At 47.0% G+C, this 26,900-nt stretch overlaps 10 protein-coding genes across 10 annotated transcripts; 4 read left to right on the top strand and 6 right to left on the bottom strand.

The window, feature by feature from the left end:
- The first annotated feature begins 157 nt into the window (after window positions 1-157).
- Window positions 158-1,398, top strand: BDV27DRAFT_135770 (aquaporin-like protein). Its single transcript, XM_032068618.1, has 2 exons — window positions 158-855; window positions 921-1,398. Exons 1-2 carry the CDS (start codon window positions 229-231, stop codon window positions 1,152-1,154), a joined length of 861 nt encoding a protein of 286 aa, XP_031922771.1. The 5' UTR covers window positions 158-228; the 3' UTR covers window positions 1,155-1,398.
- A 2,162-nt stretch (window positions 1,399-3,560) lies between these two features.
- Window positions 3,561-4,148, bottom strand: BDV27DRAFT_135769 (WXG100 family type VII secretion target). Its single transcript, XM_032068617.1, has 3 exons — window positions 3,925-4,148; window positions 3,766-3,869; window positions 3,561-3,698 (listed from the first exon to the last, which is right to left on the bottom strand). The coding sequence occupies exons 1-3, from the start codon at window positions 4,099-4,101 to the stop codon at window positions 3,659-3,661; spliced, it is 321 nt and encodes a 106-aa protein (XP_031922770.1). The 5' UTR covers window positions 4,102-4,148; the 3' UTR covers window positions 3,561-3,658.
- An 803-nt stretch (window positions 4,149-4,951) lies between these two features.
- Window positions 4,952-5,779, bottom strand: BDV27DRAFT_162408 (uncharacterized protein; the record flags this gene model as incomplete). Its single annotated transcript, XM_032073386.1, has 1 exon — window positions 4,952-5,779. One exon carries the CDS (start codon window positions 5,777-5,779, stop codon window positions 4,952-4,954), a length of 828 nt encoding a protein of 275 aa, XP_031922769.1.
- A 647-nt stretch (window positions 5,780-6,426) lies between these two features.
- Window positions 6,427-7,636, bottom strand: BDV27DRAFT_168379 (isopenicillin N synthase family dioxygenase; the record flags this gene model as incomplete). The annotated part of the gene is made up of 3 exons (XM_032074752.1): window positions 7,240-7,636; window positions 6,517-6,989; window positions 6,427-6,456 (listed from the first exon to the last, which is right to left on the bottom strand). The coding sequence occupies exons 1-3, from the start codon at window positions 7,598-7,600 to the stop codon at window positions 6,427-6,429; spliced, it is 864 nt and encodes a 287-aa protein (XP_031922768.1). The 5' UTR covers window positions 7,601-7,636.
- Window positions 7,637-8,057: 421 nt separating this feature from the next.
- Window positions 8,058-10,052, top strand: BDV27DRAFT_162406 (nucleobase cation symporter-1 family protein; the record flags this gene model as incomplete). The annotated part of the gene is made up of 6 exons (XM_032073385.1): window positions 8,058-8,497; window positions 8,559-8,663; window positions 8,725-9,100; window positions 9,152-9,294; window positions 9,352-9,401; window positions 9,484-10,052. 6 exons carry the CDS (start codon window positions 8,058-8,060, stop codon window positions 10,050-10,052), a joined length of 1,683 nt encoding a protein of 560 aa, XP_031922767.1.
- A 681-nt stretch (window positions 10,053-10,733) lies between these two features.
- BDV27DRAFT_162405 (CCCH zinc finger DNA binding protein) lies at window positions 10,734-12,310 on the bottom strand (the record flags this gene model as incomplete). The annotated part of the gene is made up of 5 exons (XM_032073384.1): window positions 10,734-11,488; window positions 11,551-11,842; window positions 11,917-11,964; window positions 12,030-12,173; window positions 12,233-12,310. 5 exons carry the CDS (start codon window positions 12,308-12,310, stop codon window positions 10,734-10,736), a joined length of 1,317 nt encoding a protein of 438 aa, XP_031922766.1.
- A 540-nt stretch (window positions 12,311-12,850) lies between these two features.
- Window positions 12,851-15,017, bottom strand: BDV27DRAFT_135764 (cytochrome P450). The gene is made up of 2 exons (XM_032068616.1): window positions 13,262-15,017; window positions 12,851-13,184 (listed from the first exon to the last, which is right to left on the bottom strand). Exons 1-2 carry the CDS (start codon window positions 14,610-14,612, stop codon window positions 13,039-13,041), a joined length of 1,497 nt encoding a protein of 498 aa, XP_031922765.1. The 5' UTR covers window positions 14,613-15,017; the 3' UTR covers window positions 12,851-13,038.
- Window positions 15,018-15,473: 456 nt separating this feature from the next.
- Window positions 15,474-18,029, top strand: BDV27DRAFT_135763 (amino acid permease-domain-containing protein). The gene is made up of 7 exons (XM_032068615.1): window positions 15,474-15,909; window positions 15,966-16,036; window positions 16,094-16,207; window positions 16,261-16,343; window positions 16,399-16,800; window positions 16,862-17,187; window positions 17,248-18,029. Exons 1-7 carry the CDS (start codon window positions 15,754-15,756, stop codon window positions 17,680-17,682), a joined length of 1,587 nt encoding a protein of 528 aa, XP_031922764.1. The 5' UTR covers window positions 15,474-15,753; the 3' UTR covers window positions 17,683-18,029.
- A 1,667-nt stretch (window positions 18,030-19,696) lies between these two features.
- Window positions 19,697-21,159, top strand: BDV27DRAFT_162402 (uncharacterized protein; the record flags this gene model as incomplete). The annotated part of the gene is made up of 5 exons (XM_032073383.1): window positions 19,697-19,891; window positions 19,982-20,086; window positions 20,158-20,382; window positions 20,453-20,595; window positions 20,667-21,159. 5 exons carry the CDS (start codon window positions 19,697-19,699, stop codon window positions 21,157-21,159), a joined length of 1,161 nt encoding a protein of 386 aa, XP_031922763.1.
- A 3,742-nt stretch (window positions 21,160-24,901) lies between these two features.
- Window positions 24,902-26,570, bottom strand: BDV27DRAFT_168377 (SDR family oxidoreductase). The gene is made up of 2 exons (XM_032074751.1): window positions 26,466-26,570; window positions 24,902-26,404 (listed from the first exon to the last, which is right to left on the bottom strand). The coding sequence occupies exons 1-2, from the start codon at window positions 26,494-26,496 to the stop codon at window positions 25,167-25,169; spliced, it is 1,269 nt and encodes a 422-aa protein (XP_031922762.1). The 5' UTR covers window positions 26,497-26,570; the 3' UTR covers window positions 24,902-25,166.
- Window positions 26,571-26,900: the final 330 nt, after the last annotated feature.

The following is a 26,900-nucleotide window of genomic DNA, read 5'->3' as shown; positions in this document are numbered from 1 at the left end:
AAAAAAAAAAAAAAAAAGAGGATTCATTCTCATGTCCATCACGCGAGAGCAACACTATTCCGTAATAGGCATTTCCGGTGGATATCTCGGATTACCCGACTGGGGGCGGTGAAATCAGCGAATCTGCAGATCGTCAACTCCATTGACTTCAGCTTCCCCTCCCTCCATCTCGATTTCTCTTTGTTTTTCTTTCTCCCGAGTCTCAATCCCTTCATCAGACCGAGAAAGATGTTCCTCAACATGTCTAGCCTCCCTAGGGGAGTCCTGAAACCATATGCTGCCGAATTCCTCGGAACAGCCCTTCTGATTGTCCTTGGAGATGGAGTGGTCGCACAATGTCTCCTATCGGATTATCAGTATGGCACTTGGCTCTCTATCAACATGTCCTGGGCAGCGGCGGTCTGCATCTCCGGCTATCTTGCTGATCCCAGTCCCACCATCAACCCTGCCGTCACCATATGTGCGGCCCTCATTCGTCCTACACCAGGACAGTGGAAAAAGCTGCCGGGTAAACTGTTCGCCCAGTTTCTGGGTGGCTTTGTTGGTGCGGCCCTTGTGTACATCAACTACCGGTCGGCCATTGAGTCCTGGGATCCCGAGTATACCATTCCAGGTGGATCGATTTTGAGTCCTCAGGGACACCATTCGGCAGGCATCTTCTCGACTTATCCTGCCTCCACTTTGGGGTCAAATTGGGAGGCTGCTTTCAACGAGGTGCTTGGATCGGCGGTGCTCATGTTTGGAAGTCTTACCATTTCAGACCCATCAAATGCTCCTCGGTTCTATTCTCCCCAACTGTCCAGTTTCCTACTCCTGCTTGCGATCGGTGCTTCTTTGGGCTGGCAGACCGGATATGTACGTGCCTCCTGGAAATTGGAGTACTATGAGTACTTGGATAATTGACTAAACTAATTACCTAGGCTATCAACCCGGCAAGAGACTTCGGCCCGAGACTGTTCTCTGCCATTATCTATGGTAGAGAAGTCTTCACTGCAGCCAACTATTACTTTGTCGTCCCTCTGTTCGCTCCAATTATTGGCTGCATCGTGGGAGCTGCAACCTACGACTCTCTCCTCTACGAGGGAGAGGGCTCTCATATTACGGATGCTCTCGACAAGGTGGGAGATCGGGATGGATCTCTCCGACTGGACTGAGTAAGCTATATGACCGGTGAACGTAGCGATGAAGGAATGGCGTGTCATTTAAACGGGGTTTGGATGATTATGAGAACAAGGTATTGATGGGTAATCTCTCTCATGATGCGACATGATGTTTTGTATGGATGATACTGCATTGGAATTTGTTTCAATCTTTATAAGTATGCTGCTGCTGTTTAGATGAAGCTATAGATTTAGATCGTTGAACATATTTTAGTGTGTATACACGCTTGTATACGTGTTACTTCTGAGCCTTTTTGAACAACGCCCAAGGGTACTAAACGTATGACTGAAGCGGGAGGAGAGGTATATGTAGTCCATATGTGTGCTGTATTACCAATGCAGGGCTCTCATTACACCCTACTGTGGAATCTCTTCCACCCTGCTATTTAGGTAGTGGACAAATTGATCCCGAAAGAGACGCCATTGTATTCCTAGAGATACAATGGATTCTATACGGCCCTATGTATGATTCTGGTCAATTTGACCTATTGAATTGTATTCTGACTACAATCTCTTAGCAACTGCCGGTTTAATAATGGTTCTTGCCTATGCAGTTGCCTGTGCTTTCGTAGCCCACTCACATCAACAAACCTGGTATGTGAGATGAACTCTGGAATTCTGAAATACGACCACACAGCTTGTAGAGCTTAGTTTGATTGCCACGCAGAATGAACTGGGTTCGTCGCACAAACGCTGTCCGGTTTGTGACATCTCATCTTTTGGGGAAGCTCCGGGATATTTCAAGTGCATAGTTTGGCCGATGTAAGAATGCCGATTAATCTATAGTGATAAGCTCAGCGAAGAAACAACCGTATACACAATTTCAGTGCAACATATGACGCAGAGAAGCTATCGTTAGTCGTACACAGTCTGATATATTCCCATGTACTGTGCCACAAAAACGTCTTGTTGTACAAACGGGTCAATATGCTTGACAGCGGAAATGTTACCCGACCGTATCAAGTAGCCTGGCCAAAGCTGTCTATTGATATTACGCTGTATCTATGTCGGTTGGCGATTGCAATATACCGCTTGATACTGTGGGCTCCCTCCTACGGCTGTTCTACCACTATTTCGGGAGCCTTGTCTCACGCGCAGCAGTTGACAACAAGGACACTATAGTAAATGGGATACCCCTGCTCTCGGTAACTTTAATCAGCATGAGCTGAATATTTAATCGTGTTACGATTGGGGGGCGTTCCAGAGCGAATGTACCGTGTAAACCAAGCCTTTTAGTATGAGACATTTCCTGATCTGTATAACTGAAGAGAGGCCCAGACCCGATATAATGGCACTGATGCAGATATAAATATTGGGCTCCTCCTCAAGCAAACTACCTCTTGTTGCTATAAAGCTAGCCTTAAAGAAGTGAATAGGTGGGAGGAGACCTTATTAAACTATTGTCGAGAATTTTAAAAAGTATTTTCAGATGAAGCCCTCACTTATCCTTGTTGCCTGCGCCAGCCTCGGTGCCTCTGCCGTGACGAGGACCCCAACAGCAACACCTGCTGCGCACAGTGCGTATGTGGAGAGCGTTTCATTTCCCGAAAAGGGCTTGTCGATCAAGTTTGGTATGCACTCAGGAAAAGACTTCGAATAAGCATCCGAGCATATACTGATCTCCCGCGCTAGACTCGAATTTTGCAGGTTTTCAAGGATGGTGCACCGCACCAATCTGCATGGCCACTTGTGCTCGGCTCGGCTACAGATGCTATCGCTGTCTTGCCCTTTCTTGCATGTGCAGTAATGATGACTGTTGAATGGGGGCTGTGAGGGTACATGCTATTGCTGGCCCGCGAGAAATGGGGGTTGTACTTAGGCCAACTAGGGCAGGGAGCGTATTTATTAGGTGCTTGCCGTCAACTGGGCAAGGTCATGGGGTGCTTAATCTATCTCTCCTCCATAGTACTGTAAACCATCGAGGTTACTACTATCCTTCTGCGCGTGTTTGCAGGATTACTGGTCGATGTACTGTATTTCAAGAGGCTGTGGAATTCAATCATGATTGCATTTGTCGACTTGGATGTTTGTCTGACATTATGGAATTACATGCACTTTGGCTTGGTCTTTCTATCTAGGGAACAGATGAACGGATTTGGCAAGCCACAAGCTTGACGAATAAATTGGGGTAGCTGCTGTATGCAATTTATTCGAAAATAGAGTAAACTAAGTAAACCAGCCTATAGGGACATGGCAGGTCCAAGAGCTAAGCCCAGCTATAAGCAAAGGAAGAATGGACAGCCATACGAGCAAGGCGGGCTACAATAATGTATAACCCTAATGAAAATTTCGATAGAACAAAGCTTATATTAATTTCTCTGAGTGCTTCCTTCTCGTAGGACGATATTATGCACACATAGAACAATGGCCATTAAAAAAAGATATTTTCTTCCGATAGATATTAGGAGCCGCTAGCTCTTCGCACATTAGACTTGCTATATCCTCCTCTATGGGCCTTCTAGTAGCTACCCATAACCTTGCACCTGAATGCAACCGCTTTAAGAGAATCTATCACTTAGGTCGGATTCAGCATCGGAGCTAATCACCGTATCATTAGCTGGTGTAACTTGCAATCATTATAGCGAACAGGATAGAAATGACATACTAAGACTTATGTGCGCTCTTCTCTGCCTCGGCGAGCTTGGCGCAGGTCTCTGCAACTTTGGTAGTCTCAGCGTCCAACTGAGAAATAAGCCGTATTACGGCCTCCTACATATGGTGTATTAGATATGAAATATACCCAAAGTTTGAACTAAACCCTTACTCGTGCGCTGCCATTCCATTGTTCGGCCAACGATTTATAATATTGAGATGTTTGCTTGAGCCCAGACTGTGCCTGGCGGCATGCACTCTCCTGGCGTGCTTCAAGATTGGAAGGTGTTGCAGCAGCACTGGCGAGGGCAGTCAGGACAGCGACGGAGATTATCTTGGAGAGATACATGTTTAAGTGGCAGGGGGTCCTCAGGAGAAAGAATGATGCGTGGTGGGTATTAGATCTGAAAATAATGATTGAAGTACAGTTGTGCAGATAAATCGCCTGCAGTATTTATATGGGTATGATTCTCATGAAATCTTCAGTGCGGGAAGGAATACCAAACACAGCCCCCGCTAAGCCATTGAGGCGGCATGTCCCCTTAAATCTTGTGGAGAATATCGAATGAGACATCACAAGCCAAGTCTTTTTCTTCTCCTAAGGCGTTCCATTCATATGCTAGCGCTAAATCTATTGGACCACGATCGACAGATCGTCTTAGCCTCACTCGTATTCACAAAGGCTGCCAAACTATCAGCAATTAGGAAGAAAAAAACTCTCTCTTGAAGGGCTGCTTTTGTAGCGTTTTCTGAAATATGTCTAGCTTCTAGTATTGACTCGTGAAGAGGCGGGTTTCACCACCACAGGTCCAAATCCTCCGCCACCCCTGGGGCGCTGTGTGGCACAGCGACCTGGATCACACGCGTGAATGAATCGATGGAGAATCATGGTTTAAGGGCAGAATTGTATAGAACTGGAGATGTATGAAGCAGCGGTCGACACATTCGGACTTTTTGGCTTGGCCAAGCGTTAGTTTACGTGAGTACACTGCCTAGACAGAGACCGAGGCGGCATGGGGTGGAGGATACTGCAAGCATCACGGTAGCCCTAACCTACCTATACCATCCACTCAGTAATTAATGCATTAATTATGGCTAGGGGCAAAATAGGACTATTCAATTTTTGACATATTTCCGAAGGGCCCTACTAACTACACTACTGAGTTGAGTAACATGCCAGCTATCCATTCGTGGAGAGTCTAAAGAAGAGATGCAACCGCGGTCAGTGTCGCTACCCACACTAGCCCAGGACCCGATCGCCACCGCGGCATTCCTGCGATGTTCTCTTCCTTGGCAGGGCACGGCTGTTGTATGGTCTGCCAAGTGCCCTCGGAACATTTCATTAAATCCAACATGGCTGCAGATACGTTGGTAGCCAGCTCTTGCGCGAGAGGCTTCAGGCCGCAAGGTTCTGCCGCCGCCGGAGTCACCGAGTCAGAATCGAGTATAGGACAGGCACCCTCCCTGAGCCAAGCGCGTGGGGTGAGCGCAAGCGAGCTCTCCGAGCAAGCACTCGCCGCTTCCTCAATGTTGGGCAACGGAGCATCGAGCTTCGTGGTAAAACGCACGTTGTACTCGCCCGAGGAGAATGACTCTGTGTTCGAATCGTCCTCCCTGCACGTTTCCTGCAGTACTACGGACCAGATGACAGTAAAGCCGCCGCCAGTGCCGTTGGTCAAGTTGGTGCCGGCGATGGCAAAGTATGGCTCGGAGGGCGGCGCGCCGGAAGTGTAGCCTTTAGCCGGGAAGTTGAATCTGCTGTTCCAGGGCGGCGTATCCTCGTTGTCAGGCCAAATGGTCATGCTAAGAATCATGCCGCTCGGCCAGGCGGCGGAGGAATTGCGGGCAGTCAGGACAAGAGGAAAGTACTGCGTAGGCGCATATGTCTCGTTGCGCGGGAAGACAAGGTCGAATTCCATGACCCCATCAGGACCAGCAATATTAGTATTGTTGGTGTTATTGTTGTTAGCGGCAGCGGCGCCGCCTGCCATGAGTGGCAGCAGGAGCGTGAACCCGTGCGGCAGCATTGTGATGGCCTGGATGGATGGAGACGCGCGTAGTAAGTAGGGCAGGTCTACTTATGGGGGCCGTACGAAGTATGGATATTCGGACAGTAATATATAGAGTGGGGTTGCCGCTCTCAGCCTAAATGTGGTGGGCACCGTGACGATGTCTGTGCTCTCCATTGGACTTCAGCGTTGCCTCTCTGCCAAGCATTGGTTCTTTAAAATGGTGCCCAGGATTAAAGCGCATCGATTCGAGTCAAGTCCCTTAGAACCTGGTTCGTTAGTCCCTTCTAGTTGTCAAACTTGGTCTGGTCAATGACAGTTTCAATTAGCATAGCTTTCAGCGAAAAGGTAAGCTTAAGAATTCGCAGCGAATGGAAATAGAATTGAATTGAACTTCTAGCCTACATGTTGAATCCCAGTATAAGATCATAGAGAAGCTTTTAGGAATTGATTGACGATAAGAGAGTGTAAATCGATGCACTCCATCCTGACTTTAAACCCCCTAAAGAAAGGCGCCTACCCACATGATTTTACAATCTTCATTTACGTGGGATCATCGTGTAATAGTAGCCAAAAAGAAACTTACAAAATGCAATGTAATAGCTTTGATGTTGCTCAGACCACTGAAAAGGACTGAATATTCTCTAATATGTTATTCTCCCCCGTTATGAACCCGAGAACGTGCCAATCGCACCCTATGCCACTACTAGGGTTAGCAAGGAAGTAACAAACTGGTCAGAGTACTCAGAGCATACTTCACCGCATGAGATTGGCTCGTATAGAGGCGGATGCTCATCATCCACGCAGGATGGAACAACCTTACAGACTGCCTCGGGGTTGAACCCAAAGAAAAACGGCATCGAATAGCGCGAGTCCGGTTGACGGTTATATACCCTGTGGACCGTAGATTTGAATTTATTATTCGAGAGGCGTTGAAGGAAGTCCCCAATGTTGACTACGAGTGTTCCTCCAATTGGACGGGCGTCAAGCCACTCATCCTGGGCAGACAGTACCTGCAAACCGCCGGAGTTGTCCTGCCAGAGCAGAGTGAAACATTGGATGTCGGTGTGGGATCCAATGCCAACGTCAATATTTGAGCCGGCCGCAACATCTGGTACTCCCGGATAGTGGATATAGAGTGCATCTGCACCCGGATGACTGGTGACACCATCAAAGTAGTCTTCTCGCTCGCCGAGTGCGAGAGCGAAAATGCGGACCAATTTCCGGGCTAATGCCAAGCGACTCTGCCAGAAGGAAACAGTCACTTCCTGAAATTTTGGAAGATGACTAGTTCCCTTCCAGATATAGTCACCATCGTCGCGAGACTCACCTTCTTGTTCAAGAGCACTCTTGGGGTCAGTGCAAGTTGGATCAATTCTTGGGTCGTATCTCATCGAGAAAGTCTCCTTGAGATCTGCCTTCGAATGTTAGCTAGGAACAGGGATCATGAGCGAATGACTTGCCTCTCGTCTCTTTACGATTGACCTGCGTGCTCCCCACTCCATGGTAACCAGCCGAGACCTTCGAGGCACTAAAATTAATCTTTATCTTCTGACTTAGTGGCTGGTTGAAGAAGGTCTTTGCTTGTGACAGCGAGTTCTGAATTAGCTCCTCGGGAATCCCATGATTGCGAATATAAAAGAAGCCTGTGTATTCGGATGCCGCTTTAACCCTGGAAGCCAAGGCCTTTCTTTCATCCAGAGTGCCATCGATGGGTGCCAGATCAATGACTGGAATTTCATCATCCGTTGGCAGTCTGGGGGGCGCAGTTGACACGCGGCGCGACACTGTGCCATTGGCACTCAAGAGTTCGATTTGTGTGTATGTTTGTGTAGTCATGATTTAGTCATAGGAAACAATAGCATCAGATAAGAGACCTATCGTAAGAACGGTTGAGTTGAACTTGGGCTAATCTGATCTTGATATGATGGTTATATATACCCAACGCCAACTCGGCAATCGCCGATGAAGTGGCCACGGCAGTTCATGCGGGGGAGATAAGCCATGGCCTAACCCTAGCCAAACATTGGTCGACCCAAGAAATTATCCCTGCCATATTTGGAGCTTTATCAGGATCCAAGATCCGGTGATTTGGAGGATTCTTTGTCTGATGCGCCATCCGCGGGAGTTAACTTCTTTTTGTACCACTTCAAAAAAAGTAACAAGTCGCACATCGGCTGACTCCGTGGGCTGGCTATGAGTAGCTATAAATTAGCCTGTAGGAGCTGTCCGTTTGACGATACCTTGCAAGGTTGTGTACTACCTTGTGCAGGTTCATCTCCCTGTATAAGTCACCATGAAAGTCCTAACTACTCTGCACGAGAGATTGACCGTGAAAAGTGTCGACCGAGATGGCACCCCTCGGACGGTTGAATTTCTCGACAATGACTCGATAAGGCCAACAAGGGTACAAGATCGAACATGGTCTCATATTACTTACATAGCCTTCTGGTTCTCGGCATCGGGAAATGTGAGCAATCTCTACGCTGCTTCAACCGGCTTGACAGTCGGATTGTCTATGTGGGAGTCCATTATCTGTCAGTTAGGGGGACAGATCTTGGCAGGCATTCTCATGGCTCTGAATGGTCGCGCTGGTGCCCTGTATCGCATTTCTTTCCCGGTTCTCTGTCGGTCTAGCTGGGGTCCACTTGGGGCTCTTTGGCCTACATTTAACCGCGCAGTAATGGCCATTGTATGGAACGGCGTCAATGCTGTCCAGGGTGCGCAGTGCCTGAAGTATGCCGGTCCCGCTATTTCAATGCATAGCTATGGTCATCGCTAATAACAGCTCGCCTAGTGTACTACTGCATTCCATTTTCCCGTCGATGGCTAAAATTCCTAATACTATGGGCTCCAAGTCTGCCCTTACCAGTGCAGGAATGATATGCTTTTTCGTGTTCTGGTACTTTCATCCTTTCATGGTGGACATCTTGTAATTTGCCGGTAAATTTGACATTATTTAGGCTCGTCAACTGCGCATTTCTATTTATCCCTATACCCAAGATGAGGCTACTCGTCTATATCAAAGTGGTAGCTTATTATAGTGCCACTGTCGCTATGCTGGCTTGGACACTCTCTTTATCTGGATCTTCTAACCACACACTTCGGTCGCATTCAACAATCCACGGTACCGAAAAGTCCTGGATGGTTGCCAAATTCTTCTGGCTAGGGCTCGCAAGCGTTGCCACCTTCGTCTCCAATGCTGCTGATCTTCAGCGATATGCTAGAAGACCGAACGATGTTATCTTGGGTCAAATGTTCAGCTTTCCCGTGGCCAACTTTATCATTGCCATCATGGGCTGTGTTATAGCTGCTACCAGTGAACCTATATTTGGGGAGGTATGGTTCAACACGAATGTTCCTCAGTAATAGCTGATCTGACAGCTTCAGCTTATATGGAACCCCATTAATATTCTCGAACGTCTCATGGAAGGCGATCGCTATACAGCCGGGAACCGAGCTGGTTGCTTTTTTATCTCTCTTGGCTTTGTATACTCAACTATCTTCACCAATATATTTGAGAACTCCATACCGTAAGTTTGATATATATTCCCATTGAAGTCACTCTCTATGATCTAATTCACATATAGAGTGGGAAACGATATAGCAGCCTTGCTTCCAAAATACCTCAATGTCAAGCGTGCAGTTTTCATATGCGCAGGCAAGCGACTCTTAGGCGAAATCTCAACTAGTCTATGATTGCTAATTAGCTCTGAGTTCAGTTCTATCCTACGCCATTTGTCCGTGGTATCTACTATCGTCAGCCGCTGTTTTCATCAAGTTTCTCTCCTCCTATCAGATCTTTCTCTCCGCCATTGCAGGAGTCCTACTCTGCGACTATTATCTGATCCGCCGAGGCCGGCTTTGTATCCCAGAACTGTACACCATGAATCCGGAGGGTCGCTATCATTACCTGCGCGGCATCAATTTCCGTGCCTTCGCAGTATATCTAGTCTCAATAGCCCCGAGCTTTTATGGATTTCTGAGCCAGCTGGGTGTAAAGGCTCCGTTATCTATTCAACGGTTCTATTACGTTTCGTATCCGACCGGACTGTTGATTGCATTCATTGGATATTATTTAATATGCCTTTGCTTTCCTATCGTGGGAATGGTGCGAACCCTTGGCTGGTACGAACCTAGAGATTATATTGATGTGCATGATTCCGCCAGAGATGATACTACAATGGACTTTGATGGTGTTGATGTCTCGAGGCAGGAGAGTGATGCATTCGATTCCGTTGTTGCAGAAGGTATCAAACGAGACGAAGATATAAAACGGACTATTGCTTGAGCTACAAACTATACCGCTAAGTGTCCTTTGCTATTTTTCTCTTTTGTCTTTCGAGGACTGTGTTTGTCGTGAGTGGTACAGTCAGTACCATGTTGAAACAACGCGATTTTTGGGCTCAAACCTCTTTTATCGTCCTTTCCTATTGTCTAGTTTATGCAAGACTGTACGAGGCTTGCTTTATATGGACTTCTACGCGTGTACTGATATGATATTTCGGAAATCTATTCGCGTGATTGGTCACAGGAAAACCGAGCTGCATGCCACAGGAAACAACAACTCTCACTATTAGTCTGGCTGTGGAAATGTAAAGAGAATACGAAGCATGTGCTCAGAATGTCATAGTTCTGTCAAAATATACCTTCCAAGCTATACACGTAGCTCCACTATGGGGTACCAAAGGACAATCGTGGAAATAGGATGGATGTCTTCCTTCTATGTCGTTTGAATGGGCTCCCTGATAGACAACGGACTTAAACCTCATCCAGCAAAACATAATAAATACTGCATCTTCTCATTCTAGTCGAGGAGGGCATAACATCCCTAAGCCGCACACACAATAACACAAAAATGACATCACGTAGTTGCTGACCGGAGATAAATAGTATGTATCTGAGGAATAGCAATCCAGTGAACAATAACTAACAGATGACTTCCTTAGCATCACTGGACAGCCATATGATCTCACAAAGTAGTAGCCACAATTGAAGAATCAACTCCATGCATGATTTTGGGAAACTTGCACCCGTTATACCCAGGACCCAGGCAATTCTCCCTAGGGCACCGATGACCGCAAACACAGCTTTCCTCCGCACACCACACGCCTCTCGGACAGACTCTCAACCTAGCAATATACCTCAAATCTTCTACCTGCTGAGGCCGAAGCCGGGACTCATGATCATGGTTACAGTTTTCCCCGTAGGGACATGAGCCCACAATATGATAAGGGTTGCACAACTTGCGTTGTTTCAAAGAATCCACGTTCTCCTTGGTGGAATACCGCAAGGGGGGATCAACACGCTGGCCTGCCGCATTCTTGCACACCGCTAACCGGATGGGACTGCGATTTCTATTAGAGATTCGAGCTGAAGTAAGGGGTGAAGGCGATCGTCGATTCACATCCGACGTTGATTGCGACCGAGGTGGTGACGTTTTCACTGCAGAAGCGTAGTTCTGAGGGGGTGTCCTCGGCGGAGTGACATTGCTGAATGATACTCTCCTGGAGATTATTTTTGTGGACCGGAAAATGTCTGGGAAGCTTGTGGTTTCAAAATGCGCTGCTAACTCTTTCATTTCACGCGCGAAGGAAGGCCCTTCGACGAGGGAGATACGGTGGGACTCTCGATGTGGTCCCAGCACGCGTGCATATCCATTGTCCGCAGACGCGCAGAATATAACACGCTGACAATGAACATCGAGGATATCTTGCTCAAATAGGGCTGAGAGGCAAAACCAGTAAGTAACTCTGTATACCATCTGCTTCGGGGAATATATAGCCCACCTCGTAATTTCACGTCAGAGCATTCTTTTCCGTTTCCGGCGTCCACGAAGTCACATAGCCCGTTTTCCATGTTGAATCCCTGGATAAACGCCTCTAGGGTCCCGTCGATAGGGGCAATGTTCGTTTCACGATACGTCTTTGACAGGCCGCTCACATTGGCATATACACGAATTTTACACTGGATCCTGGGGTCGGGGTCAAGTTGAAATAGGTAGTCCTCGACCGCTTTCCTCAGAAGCTGTACAGCTTTTTGACCGCCGTCATATCCACTTTGGATGAGATTATCTTGAAACTAAGAATAGAGCGAGTGTCAGCGACGAAACAGGAATGGAATGGGTTGGGGATGCAGGGGATTAGGACACTCACATTCATACAGTCGCCATCAACAAGGACAGATACAAAGCTCAGTCTAGCCTGAATGGTACCGTATTAGACAGACTCACCCTAGTAGCGGATAGGGCGCCATCGACTTGACTTACATGATCACGGTTCTTCATCTCCAATGCCTCTTTGTCTTTGTTTGACTTATCCTTGAACATCGCAGCGAGCTCCTTATAGTTGTCGAGCTCATCATGGGCTTTTGTGAGATCTTTCTGCAGCTCCTCAACTTGAGAGAATAGCTCCTGCAAACCATCAGGCTAAGTTAACACGAGCGGTGAATTGGATATAGGTTCGGACCAACCTCAATAATCTTCCCTTTACTATCTTCAACACTGCTCAGCTCTCTATACCGCTTCCTCATATCATCCAGATCCAACATCATGCCAAGTTTCAGGAAAAGCCGTTACCAGGATATCGGAAAACTTAACAGACACAGCTGCCGTACTTTCGATGTACAGGAGAGAGACATTGTACATTTTAAATTCCGTCGTAAACATAGTACTGCGTTGGGTATAGTTGAGGCAAAGCAGAGGTATATGGTGGCCTTGCGTGTCATGCATTGACACGTCAGAGTAACACAACGTAGGCCACATCACAACGGTCAATTTGCTTCACCAGTTGGAAGTAACCAGAAAGCTACGCAGAACAAGTTTTCTAAGGTTTTATTAGCCAGTCAGCTTTGCGAGACCACGTTTCACCAGTACAGCGCGAAAGGAATGACCTTTTCGCCCTGTGAGCTTAGGCCAGGTTGCGGTCATTCTGACCCGGAGTACTGAGCAAGGACTCACGCAGACCAGTGTTTCGACATGTTCTACGCGTCCCGAGACACCGTTAGGCACCAAAGGTCTAGGGCAGACCTTTTTTTTTTTTTTTTTGTTTTTGGGATAATCCCGCATACCTGCTTCTCCTATACGGGGGTGTACAATAGATGATGATCGTCATTGCGCTACTTCATATCCTCATAAATCCAGATGTTAACATGGGAAGATAGCTATCATTCTCGTAGTGAGCAGTTCCTGGCTGGTTACAAGTGAAATAGAAAGGATATCACTCATTCCTTTAATCATAATTGAATCCATAATCATTTTTGTCTTCCCATGCGTCAGATCATGTCTCCGTCACAGGAGTAAATTTCAACATGAGCTTGCGACCCTTGGGTAGGGAAATGAATGCATGGTCCTGCTCAATGCCCTCGTCGTCAACAATAGAAGTCGTAAAGTTCGTGTAGACCGCCGCCATTACGAGTTTGATCTCTGTAAAATCCTTCGATTAGTACAGTAATGTGGAAGCGGATGCGCACAATTTCATCCGAATACTATGATTGACCTACCCTGCAGAGCAAAATTACTACCCAAGCACATGCGCCCACCACTTCCAAACGGCCAGAACAGTCGGCGCATATCGTGGATCTTGCCTGGTTCAGGCTTGAGCCAACGTTCGGGGAGCCAATCCGACGATTGAGGGTAAACATCTTCGATACGGTGCAAAGAATACGAAGAAGAGCTCACACGTACGCCGGCAGGAATTTTGTGGTAACCATCAATTGATACGCCAGTTGAGGAGGCTGGTGTTACGCGAGGTAATGGCGCTGGTGCAGGGGAATGTAACCGAAGAGTTTCTCTGAGAATTGCATCTAGTAGGGGAAGACCATCAATTGCCGACGGCGAAGGGAGAGATGGTAGGCCCTCTGCATCATCTGAGACGGATAGAGATCTCAGATTTGGAGTCAGCGTGAGGAGCTCTCGGCGCAACTCGGCTTGCAGCTCTGGGTGTTGAGAGAGCTCCCACATCATATAGGTAAAAGTGATCCCGCTAGTTTCATGACCTGCCACCAGATGATCGAGTACTTCAGATGCAATGGCTAACTCGAGAGGCCGGTTGTCGGGGTCCTTCTCAAGTGATTGACGAAGCTGGTTATACACCACTGCATTCGTGGCGATAGGCACATCATTCGGCTGATCGTTATCCTCGACCTTACGACAAAGTGAAAGGCACCAGCTTTCGATGAAACCCATATACCGATCCTGTACACTCATGTACTTGAACTTCTCATACTCCTCCAGCCATTGTTGCCACTTCGGAAGATGGAAGATGTATGTGGTGCTATTCTTTGTGCCGAACAAGTAAGACGACGTGAAGTCCATCCCCACGGCTTGGAATAAAGGCAGCACATTGATCGCCTCTCCGGACTTGGCTACACGCCGTAGTATTGGAAACAATCTTTGGGACAGAACGATGCTGGAGATATCGCGCAGATCCCGCGACTCCTGTAGATAGGACTTGGAGTAGATCCTGCTGAGCATACGCTTCTGACGAGCATGCGGATTGTTGTGTAGCATTCCAACTAGATTAGGCGTTTGGAAATTGATAAAAACGTCACTGTAAAATGAATGCTTTTCAAATGCGCCCGTGTAGATTGTCTTCAGGCCACTAAGCGAGTTCACGCTCAGTTCGTCCGGCCCCAGTCGGACCACAGGACCGAGCTTTTGGTGCAAGTCGTAGATGGTAAGGACTTCTTTGCCTGCATTGCGTTGCTTTTCTATCCACCTATTCGAAACCGGTGATGTGAAATGTGCGTTGGGGACGCCGGAGATTGGCGATACATAGTACGGATGAATGACATATTTGTATACCAAAGCCACTAAAAGGATACCGATCGCGATCGCGGTAGCCGAGGTCATGATTGCTACAAATGATGCCTATCGAGTGTTGAAGTCCTAGACTTTGTGAAGATCCATCAGTCGTGACTTATGAAGCCCTACCTCGTCCATGAGTGCAGACAACGGGATGCAAGTCCCGAGTATCAAGTTCTCCAGAATCAGGCCAGCAATGACGAGCAACCAATCACCGGTGACATTACTAAAGCAGAATCGGTGCCAAGTAACCCTGATGACTATGACAAGAAGGGTAATTCTTGAGAGAGGGGTTAATGTTGCTCGGTTGCATTCCAGCCTCGTAGAGTTTGCATAACAGAAACACGCGCAGAGAGTCTAACGTCCCTTACTGACCCCCCACAGTCAATGTTCCAGATTGTCATCAAAAAACGCGATTTGGTTCTGCCTATGACGGGATGGGCCGAAATCTCCTTTTGGATGGTTCGTATGGAGAATCCAAGGGGGATCTTCGCTAGATCCGGTTGGCTGTTTGGCGATGAACTAAAGGGATAGTGTGCTTATGGGCTGATGCAATGGCGTTTTACGAGTGGATATCAATCAAAATATTGCACTTAGATTGGTCTTTCCATGGAACGCGGACAGAGTTAGATCGTTTTCTTTTTCTTTTGTATTTTTTTTTATTTTCCATTATTCATTTCCCTATCTGGCAAATAGCGCCTGGGTTCTATGTAACCTTGTACGGAGTAGAACCTCGAAGGAATTAATCCTGAACGTAGCTGCCTCTGCATCATCGTTTATAGCTCTGCATGTGTTACCGGGATTTCTAATTGTGGCAACAGTTCCCGAGTCAGTCGCTTGTTAAATGCCGTTTAGTTTGCTAGATTGCTTCTAGAACAGCATTAGCACGATGGATGACTCGGATATCAGGGGATCCTTACGAACTCCAAATCTCCAACTCCCTAGACCAGTTCCGGCTTTGAAAATCTCCGAGCGAGTGGCGCATCTAAATCTGCTAGTAGATTCAACGTGCTCGTTTCATCTGGTTTCTCTGGTTTTTACTTCTAGTTTAATTTACGCCTAATTTATTTTAGAGCTCCTCTGGTTTAAACACTCGGTTTCTTTCTTCACATCCCTGTCGTGCTGAACCCGTCCTTTTCCTGAACTACATTTTTCTTAATGCGCAACTAGTTGCGCCGGTGTCTCCAATATGGTCTCGCTCAACAGTCTGAAAGGTGGCCCCCAAGTCTCAACTACCTATGGCGATGAAGCGGCGCAAGGAGGTCACTTCGTGCCCGCTAAATACCGAGGTACTGTGAAGGACCAGGCGGACATGAGTGCTCTGGGCCGAGAACAGGTGCTACGTGTATGTCTTTTGTTGGTCTTGATCAAACATGCAATTTGTTGCTTACTTCATGGAAGAGAAATTTCCGGTTCATCTCTATTGTCGGTTTTGGTTGCACATTGATCGCAACATGGGAGGTTATCCTGACGTATGTCTCTTGGGTGTTGCGAACCTCACTTCTCTAAATATTAACCCTATCCTACAGACTGCTCGAGCAAGGTTTGACCGATGGAGGTACCGCTGGCTTGATCTGGGGTTTCCTTATCGTCGCGTGTGGATTCCTGCTCGTTTTCCTCAGTCTAGCTGAAATGGCTTCTATGTAATTGCTCCCCGATCTTGATCCCTTTCGGTGGTGCTTATTGATATACACAGGGCTCCGACATCTGGAGGTCAATACCATTGGGTATCCGAATTCGCGCCTCGTAGTTGCCAGAAGTTCTTGAGTTATATCACCGGTAAGGAATGCTTGCTCCCCCGATCCTGGACCATATGACTTATTCACATAAAAAGGTTGGCTGTGTGCTATGGGCTGGCAATGTGCCATCGTCTCAATTGCCTTCCTTGCAGGTACGATTATTCAGGGTCTCATTGTGCTCAACCATGATGATTATGTCTTTGAGCGCTGGCACGGCACGCTGTTGGTGATTGCCATCACCTTCTTCGGCATCTTGTTCAATACATTCCTGGCAAAGAAACTGCCGTTCGTCGAAGTCCTCATTCTTATCCTCCATGTCGTTGGGCTCTTTGCCATTATCATCCCTCTCTGGGTTCTGGCTCCTCGAAGAAGCGCCCAACAGGTCTTTACAGAATTCAACAACGGTGGTGGATGGAACAGCGCTGGGACAGCAACATTAGTTGGATTTTCCACTACTATTACCGCTCTAATTGGATATGACTGTGCCGTGCACATGTGTAAGTACAACATTCTCCAGTTGGATTTGGAACATCGGCTAATAAAATTGAATGCACCCAGCCGAAGAAATCAAAGATGCATCTGAGACCCTCCCAAAGGCTATGATCACTTCCGTTCTCATCAATGACTGTGCGGGATTTCTCATGCTGGTGACGATCTGTTTCACCTTGGGTGATATCGACGAGGTCCTCGCAACCCCCACCGGCTACCCATTTATTCAAGTGTTCTACAATGCTACCAATAGTCTTCCCGGCACGAACACCATGACCGCAATTTTGGTTCTTACACTCACTGCGAGTACGATTACCGAGTTGGCCACGGCCTCTCGGCAACTTTGGTCTTTTGCCCGAGACGGCGGTCTTCCATTTTCCGGGTTCTTTGGATACGTAAGTGAAACCGCCCCGTCTGCTGGCAACCTCAGGCCATCGGTGCTGATCCATATATAGGTTACTCCGGGGTGGAACATTCCGCTTAATGCGGTGATGGTTTCTCTTATGGTAACGGTACTCCTGTCGTTGATCAACATCGGTTCGACAACGGCTCTTTTGGCTATCGTCACCTTGACCATCGGATCACTGATGTCTTCATACGTAATTACGATTGGGTGCTTGCTGCTCAAGCGGATCCGCGGCGAGCCCCTTCCACCTCGTCGGTGGAGCCTGGGTCGGTTTGGAATGGCCATTAACATCGGTGCCCTGTGTTTCTTGGTACCGGTGTTTGTGTTCGCTTTCTTCCCCCTGACCTCAACAGTCGACCGAGAGTCGATGAACTGGTGCGTGGTGATGTACGGCGGCATTATGATTATTGCCATTCTATACTACATCTTCCGCGGCCGGCACGTCTACGTCCCTCCCGTTGCTCTAGTCAAGCGTGACATTTGAGGTTGTATACTTTTTTACTAGGGTTATAATCACCTAATTCTAATTGGAAATAGATAGTATAGAAAGGAGATTTGTATCGAGTTCCTGTCTTGAAGACACGCCTGTCCTGCGCCCGTAGCTTTTTCTTTTTGAAGAGGAAAAATCTGCTAAACTTCAGCCCCTCATTGTCTTTCCTGCACAGTGCAACCTGATAGTCACACTCTCTGGGTTCCAGCGAATAATCAGGCCAAACCAACTCCAAGACCCACCGCAGCTCCACTGACGCCCCCACATCCATCGTCCTCTTACCCAGAGCCAGATCACTGAGAAGACAGGAACCTCGATAGTCAGGGTCCGCTCGAAGCTTATTACGAAGCCCTCTTGGCGGGACTGCCGATCCCGTAGTGGAGATCGCTTTAAAGGGAAAGACAACTGTTAACAGGGGATGAGCAGTAAGCGCACGTTGGTGAGTGTGGAACTAGATTAAGTGTATACCACGAGGCAATGGACCTCTTCTCTTGGTTGAATGATGAAGAACAAGGTCATTACCAAATACTCAATTAGTTGCATAAGTAGCGTGGTTACAACAATCTATTATATTAACATTAATAACATCACAGCTGACATATTCCGTGTAGCGGCTTGGCACGTGCATTGCCCTAAGAATAGTGGGTCTGGGTTTTGGTTGTTTTCTAGCTCAACTTTCCTGTTGTTGCTGAAGTGTGGAATCCACCTCGATATTAACTCATATCCCGCGAATGAAAATTTTTCGAGGAGAATAACGCCATTCTAACTGAAGATCTAGTCCACTTTGCCGAGGCTTATTCGTTCGTACAGAATTTTGGGGTCGGTCAAGACTCAACACCCTTTCTTTGGACGAAAACGACTTACAGTACTGGAACACCATATACTCAACCCCTAACGAACATATGTTTTAAGTAATCTGAAACAGAGCAATAAAGAATACGACGGGACAAGGAAACAATAGTTCGGGAGTATTTCCGCATATTACCTTTTCACCTAACGTGTCACTAGTTCAACTCCAACTGCTACGAGCTGGGGGCCAGAGGGGACCCATATGTGCGTCGGAGTTGCCGCGAATGTTAAATTTGTCATAGTTTCAGTCTTGACCTGTGCTCCTGGGAGCCCCGATTGGATGGAACCTTGACTCTCATGTTAACAGTAGAATGCTCGGATGGGGCGGAAGAGCCTAAAGACCAAACTTTAATTAAGAGACACTGGGCCAGTTCGTGGCGGTTGCGTTGCTTCAGGTACCCAGTTAAAGTTCATAGAAGGTGCTGGATCGTACGATTTTGAGTGCGCGCGATTAGGTGGCTGAGCCTTGTTTGGACTTCTACACTGGTAAATTCGGATATAGCATAGGTTTCGCTTGGGTGACAGGCGCAGGAATTACCAGACCATCGTCTGCATAGCCCTGCTGGAAGACTTGAAACCTTAAAAGGGTCTATTGGCAGCTCACTAGCCAGGGTAACAGGGATTCTACGGAACTTACGGAGCAGTTTGGAGTAAGTATAATGCAACGATGGAGTCCTTCTTTGCAGGGATTATTTTACAATATGCCGACTTTGTTAAGCCCTAAAGTTTTAGAATCAAATCAAAGATCGGGCTTACGGGTCCAGATCGGGCCCGACCATAGACAAAGTAACCTGAGACTTGAAAATGCACTGAGTCTCAATCAATTTCCATAGTCGTGTGCCCCCAAGGGCACGCACCAACAAGCTACTCATGTGGTAGCGCCAGTACCACGTCTATGGTTCATGCGAGTTTATTGCATATCATATGGGACACCCAGGCTCCCACGATCGCTACCCTGTTGGAGCAGTTTTAAATCTCTCGATGCAGCGCACTAACTCCGGTCAATATACATATGAATCATTGACCCGAACCCCTGCCATATTTCTTTTTTTTCCACCCTCAGCTTCAACCCCTGTCGGTGGCTGCTTTTGACATCTGCACCATTCAACACCGGCTCGCATGGCGCGTTTGATCTAGAAAGTACGGCCATTCGAAGATAATGGCTATCAAAGTACCTCCTGGACAATCGCCGCCATTCGAAACGGTTGACGCTGACCACCATGCTGGAATTATCATTATAGTCTCCGCTATTTGTCTGGTGTTGTCGTTGGTGTGTCTGCTAATCCGGCTCTACGTCCGGTTCTTGCTTAGTCCACCGTTCGGGATCGACGATGTGATTCTTCTGGGAGCGACTGTAAGTGCAGTTCACCCCATTGTGCTTGATGAATTTGAATACTTGCCAAGATGACTTCACATTCGCCTTTGCTTATTTCCTAAATTTCAGGTTTCCGCAGTTGTGGAGTCGATTATTGTTTTCCATGCCGCATCCATCGGATTCGGAACGGCGATCCGCCTCCTTGACGATCATGTCGTCAGGAGTATCCAAAATGTAGGTTACTTTCTGCTGCTCATGGAAACTATGTGAAGCCCGCAGATGAAAGTTATCTAATACTTGTTCAGTCAATTGTCGCGAGTGATGTTTTTTATCTCATCACGTTGTACCTTTCAAGATGCTGCGTCGTGGCCATTTATTCGCGATTGACACCTCGGAGAAGACACAAAAATACCTTATGGGGAATCCTTGCCCTCGCAACGGCAGGGATAGTTATCTCCGTCCTTGTGATCACCATTGACTGCTCACTTAATAAACCGTGGGTGACTCCTGGCGAACATTGCACCAGCCTGGTACGTCTATCGCCCGATTTCAGGGTGCTCAGCATAAATAAACCTCGGTAATGATTAACAACAACGGTAGTTTGCACGATGGCAATTCATCACGGCTATTGACATCGCTACCGAAGTCGCCTTATTTATCTTTTCGATAGTCTTAATATACGGGCTCCAGATGGCCATCAAGCCGAAGTTAGTGATCATGATGGCCTTCGCCTCCAGGATTCCGTATGTGTTCCATGTTGTCGAACCTGTCCTCCAAGCCCTGGCACACCAATGCTAATCCAAATAATGGCTAGGCTCGTTGCCTTCGAAGCCGTGCGGCTCTCTGAGTTTCATTCATTTACCTCCTCTCGGAATCCTACCTTCGATGCAATTAACCATTACACCTGGACGCAAGTCGCCCTAAACTACTCCTTAATTGCTTGTACAGCCTTCTGTCTTCGTCCATTTATGAATGCCGTCACGACGTCCTACGGTACCGCCGGTGACTCCAACCTCAGCACTAGTCGGAGTTACCCCTACGCGTCAGATCGTGGTCGCAGCAACCAAGGCAGCTACGCACTACAGTCGCTTCAGAATCGATCCGTTGCTGCGCCCGAGCCAGATTTATTCCGGCCGAAGGTTGGGGCCGGAGAGACAACAGTTACATCTGCTCAACCTGGCTCATCGACCGGTGGCCATTCAGATCGTGATGATCGAAATAGTATCGGGAGTGAGGGGAGTACTAAGATGATCATCAAGAAGGACGTGGAATACACGGTACATCACTCTCCAAACCCCGACTGCTGAGTCGTTCTTCCTCTCTTTTGTCGTTTTCCTTATGTACAAACTTTCATAGAATAGAAACTTGTATAGATGCATGCATGGACAACATTATAACCATGCCGAACGATCTTATGAATATAAACAGAACTACCGTACAACCCTCATATTTGCATATCCTCCTATTCAGGAAGATTCAATTTATCATCAGTAGCAATAGTATTCCTCAATACCACCCGGCCAAAACACCATATGGCGCCTAGGCCATGCCTTGAACATCTGACCCTAATAGTATTCTTTACAACATATTTCAAATGGGTTTTGTGGCGACTGTCATAGCCTCTACTTGTCCTACAAGGGCTTGGGAAGTTCCCCAGATTGTGCGATTCAACTACGTCCGGTAAGTATTGCGAACACACAGTGCTAGGATAGATTCCGTGCACTTCAGCAATCCACTATCATATCCACTCTCTGCACCGCATTTAATTTTCATAATTCAGCTCTATTTATGCCGGGAAAAGGAAAACCCGCATTTGGTTCCCACAACATGCTAGAACAACGCCCCGACTTTAGTGATAGTGAAACATGTACAATTACACAGGGTCCCAGAATCTATGCATGATTTTAACCGAATATCTCAACGGTCGGATTCATTGTCCGAGTGGTTGGGATTACACTTGCAACTGGTGATCGGCAATGCCCACCGCGTGGCATTCGTAATGGTATCCACTGACGCCTGGCCGATCCCTCGTCGTACGACATTTGTGAAAAGAAGCTAAACCATGTGGGCAGGTTTGAGACCCAGTCCATGAATCATGTAAAATCAATCTAGAATTCTCGCTTAAAATCTTTCCATTCTGCAAGGGTGCGTGGCCCCAGCTAGCAATTGTTGCCGGTTGAGACGCGAGCCGTTTATTACCCGATTAGGAACCGGATGTTGCTCCACCGTTATCGGTTCTCTGATATTTTATATTAAGTCAATTTCTTAGACGTGTAACTTAGTGGCATGTAGTACAGTTAACTATTGATTCATACGTAATTACGTATATCATGGGACCGAACCTGTCGGATCAACGGTATCCCTGAAGAATGAACGTAAACCGCACCATGTATGAGCTCCTCCCTAAAATGACAGAAAACAGGGCTATCATAGGAACAAATGCAAACCCTAGAGCTTAGAGCGTTAAAGTTCGCCATGGAGCCTCAGTGCATTCGGATTGAAATCCGTTCGCGTGACTTTATTTACGTTCTACCGGAGAACCAATACCAATAGAGGCTTCCAACAAGAGGAAGAGAGATCATTGTAAATTTCTGAAACCATTTTACATACTACCATACTTGATACAGTGCTCTATTTCCTAACTTCCATAAGGATACTATCCCCGTGCCGGCTAAACCTTCTAATCTCCTTGACCGTAAGACCAACCTTGCCCAGGAGCTGGTGCCAATCCCTCCCCCGTCTTTCGTAGTTATTGAACAAGGCCATCATTGTCATCGAAAGGCTTGCCCTATACTCTGTAGATGGTTCGTCGTCCGGTAGTCCATTTTCATTTATAAAAAGTGTAGATTACGAGCTCATGGCGGGAAAAAGAGCCTGGAGAATGCGAATGCACGCGTCATCATCATTGTTATGAAAAATCTGTCGGATGTGATAGGCCTTTGCACCTGTAATGTGAGTCGATGAGCCATATCAGTTAGCCATATCCACGTTTCCTTTGCCAGGAATGCCGCGTTTTACCTATCATTGGTTGCTCCGTGAAATAGTCATAGGCCATCCTTTCTACGCGGCTATGTGGAAGGGTAGCTTGTATCACGGATGGAGTATCTTGAAGGATGACTCGCCCTTTCAGGTTTGGATATTCAGTTAGGAGATTCACGCACTGTTGACCATTCCCAACCCCTACATCTACAAATAACACCGTTTCTATGCATATGTTCTCTGCGAACTCGCTTTGGAAATCGACAACATTGAGCCAGTTGGGCAGGTATGAGTGTTCCAGTTGAAGGTAATCTTGAAAAACTCTGGAGATGTCTGGGTCAGCTTTTTTGCATGTCATAGAACCCGGCTGAGGTGTTGTGAGCTAGTTGAAAAAGTGGTTGACCGTTGTCCGGGGGAGGACAAGAAGGAGTTCAACGCTGTGAAGGACGGGGTAACAAGGTCATGTTAGCTTATTAGGAGCGAACTTGTTGGCAGAAGTGCGATCCACAAAATGCCTAGCTGCCATTAATTCCAGCAGCGCCTCCAACCCATGCTCATTGATGTTTGTATTCTGAGCCAATGATGCCGTACTCGTCGCTGGTTGTCCCTTTTCGACATTTTCCTGCATCGTATGAAGGATCCCGTGTTGCTGACATACACGTACCGCTACTATAGGCATTGCCAAATGCATATTTAGTAAGACTTCGGGGCAAACTCGACTAGAAAACTGACCGCGTGTATTATACCCTGGAAAAGTGCGAAGGGACTCTGCAGCTCGACTTCAACGCGGTATGCAAGGGACGTAATCTCGTGGCGATGGCTTCTGTACAGCTCTGGGTTTTCTACCACTTTCTTGAGCTGCTGAATGATAAAAGCCACAATCTGATCACCGGTCAGCAAACGGAATCCTAACTTTAAACCAACATATTGAATAGCACTTGACAGGGGTAGTGTTGATGTCATACAACGGCCGGGTGTTAGTTCTAGTGGGATCAAGGGCTAGAAATCTCGAATAGCATTACCTGTAGTCCTAGTCTAAGTGAGTAATTGATCAGATACGCTTGAAACTTGTAATGTGGGGTTAACTGACGAGCTGCTTGTGGGAATTCTTTAAGGTTAGAGCAAGAACTCATATCTAAATAAACTATTGTGAGCCATGGTAATAATTGGAATACGCGTTCCATATGTCATCTAGGCAATGCTCAATGTCCTCCATGTTAGCCTTTTGGATAATTGGATATAGTTACACCAACGCATCAAAATACTAGATAACGGCCGTATGCTTCAGCTAGAGTGTATCTGCTAGGAACATGGTACTTCTGTGTGTGCAAGGGAAACGGAGATGACTTCTAGGGCACCCTAAAGTCTTCCACATCCGGTAATCTAAACCCATTGCGGATCAGAAGTATCATGTTCCTCATATCAAGTGACGGTTCCATCGTAGGTACCATCGTCTTCAAATCCCTGCTGTTGAATGCTTAAGCTCCGCAGAACAACAGATGTGTCCTGTAACGCACAGGAGGTCTGATGCAAGACATAATATGTTGGGTTTAATTTGCTGCGAGAAGGTTCATGAAAACTTGATTCTATCCAACTTCTCGACACTACTCGGACCTACCATGTCGTGGTCCTGATCAATGATCCGGGATAAGCCAGGGACACTATAACTAGGGTAAAGCTTGGCCTCTGGGATCTTTGCCCAGGCAGACATAACCTTCAGGTAAGCATTTCGTGATAACCATGTTATTATGCCTTGATTCCTATTCTGATGACGACATTTGACTGAATTATCTTCTTTAACGGTTGCTGAAACTGGAAATGTGTATATTTCCTTTCCAGTTGCTCAGGGATGGATATAGTAAACCATTCTAGTGTCATGTCCTAGGAATAAATGCGCAATAACAAATAGCTCCGCGAAACCGGAGGTGGTCGAAAGTGTATTTACTGGGTATTCTGTTGGGCGTCGCTTCTGGAAAGCGAATAGATGATGTTTAGTTGCGTAAGAACCGGTTGTAAACACGTGGTAAGAAGAGCGTACGCCTGAAGTTAATTAGAAGTAGAGGCAGACTAGATAAAACCCCTCAGCCATAACCGATAAAACAGTTCGATCACAAGAAAAACTGCATAGAGTGTGTAACGCCTAACCCTCATATGTCGTTACATTATAACTATAGCATATCATAAACTAAGACCTCATCAGGTTCGCCTTGGAATGTAGGGCGTGCTTCGAAGGGTGCAGCGAGGCGTAGGGCGTAGGGCGTACTCATACATTTCCTATTTAGTCCCTGCCGACACAACCTGACTTAACCCTAGACCATAGACCGAAATAGGTTGATTAGAAATCTCTTTTCAGTTGCTCCACAGGTGGCAAGATTCCTTCCTTTTCCAAGATCTTGAATGTCTCCTCCAACTCATCCCAAGTATCAGCATAACCTGTCCAGCCTAACTTTCTAGCCTTACTCATACTACCTACGCAGCTCCAGTCTCTGCCCAAGACAAATGTTAAAAAGTCCCATGTAGCCTTGTCCCACGCCACTTGGTCAAGTTTGTAAATATCTCGTATCTTGGTCCATGCTTCATTGACATCGCGCCGTTTCGCCCATTTTTCTGGGTCAACCTGGAGGAATAAGGTTGGAGTTTCTTGTTTCTCTGGGTGGAGAGAAACGCCAATGTCTACCCCACGGACAGTCAGCGGATGCTTGTTTGGCATCCGAACTGTGGTGGACTCAAAATCTTTGAAACCTTTCGTGTCCGGGATCCCACCATTGGGGAACATAGGATTGGGGATTTTACAACCGAAGCGAGCCGCAAGGCGAGGCCAGAGATTTTGAAACGATTCCGTATCCCCGTTCATCACATTGAAGATGTTGTTACCCGCATTCTTTGCGGTCGCAGCCCAGAGACAGAATTTGGCATGTAGGTTGGCCGAGGTCCAGCAGTTGAAAGCAAAGTAGTTCGCTTTGCACCCGGGGAACGGCAGTTCTGAGCCAGGGAGAACTTTGCTAACAGCACAGTATAGACCTAGAGCAGTAGCTTCATTCATAAAGTTCCCTCGTGCATATCCCAAGACGTCTTCGGGGAGTGTGACGATCCATTCCCACCGACCGCGACTAGCGGCCTCGGAAAGAATGCGCTCCTGGTTGTAGTAAAAGATAGGGGGCCAGGGAACCCCGCCCTTGTTACCATCCAGGATGGGGTCATCCTCCAGAAGGGGCTGTTTACAGTTACCGAGATGCACACCGTAATGCTTAAATCCACAAGTGAGGACGAAGCGCTTTAAGTTCTTGATTGCCCCTGTTGTCTCCAGAGCTTCGATAAAGTTTGAAAGCATAACGCCATTGACGCGAGATGATTCCGCAGGGTCATCCCGTGCCAGATAGGCGCAGAAGTAGATATACTCAGCGGAGATGCCCTCAAGAGTCTTCGCCATATCATCTGCACTAGCTTGAAGGTCGAGGGTTGCATGTTGAATCTTGGAATCCTGGTAGCCCGGATTACTCCGGGAAAGCGAGTAAATCTTGTCATAGGAAGAGTCTTTGCACAGGTGGTGGACAATGGCACTACCAGTTATGCCTGTCGAATTTTAATTAGAGAGGGAAAGTTAAGAAGGTCGAGGGGAGGTTTTGATCCCTACCCGTAGCACCAGTAACGATAGCCGAAGGCATGGTCTAGTGTTCACGCGATGAAGAGTCTGGAGTTGAGTGACAGGCTGAATATACCAAGCTCAAGATACTAATGCGCTCGAAGCTCTCTATATACCATCTGTTTCGAGCAAGAGGAGAAGAAAGCTGTACCCTCTCTGGTGTCATGACCTCATACCCCCCCCTTTTTACTTACTCTGGTTCGGGATCTGCTATAAACTTCAAAGTGGCGCCAACAAACACCAGGAAGGGCTCTCGGCAACATATGACGTCAAATATGCAGTTCGGAGCAATTATTTTGATTAGTTTACATACTAATAGTCAATACTGATAGAAGGTCCGACAAGATTAATAATGTGTGTCACTATGTTTGGTATTATATAGAGACAGCAATTCCAACTCATCGAGTGACCAAGCCCAGTTTAGAA

Source organism: Aspergillus caelatus (genome assembly GCF_009193585.1).
Source record: "Aspergillus caelatus strain CBS 763.97 unplaced genomic scaffold BDV27scaffold_250, whole genome shotgun sequence".
Lineage (NCBI taxonomy): Eukaryota > Fungi > Ascomycota > Eurotiomycetes > Eurotiales > Aspergillaceae > Aspergillus > Aspergillus caelatus.
This window is presented reverse-complemented; position numbering and strand designations above follow the sequence as displayed.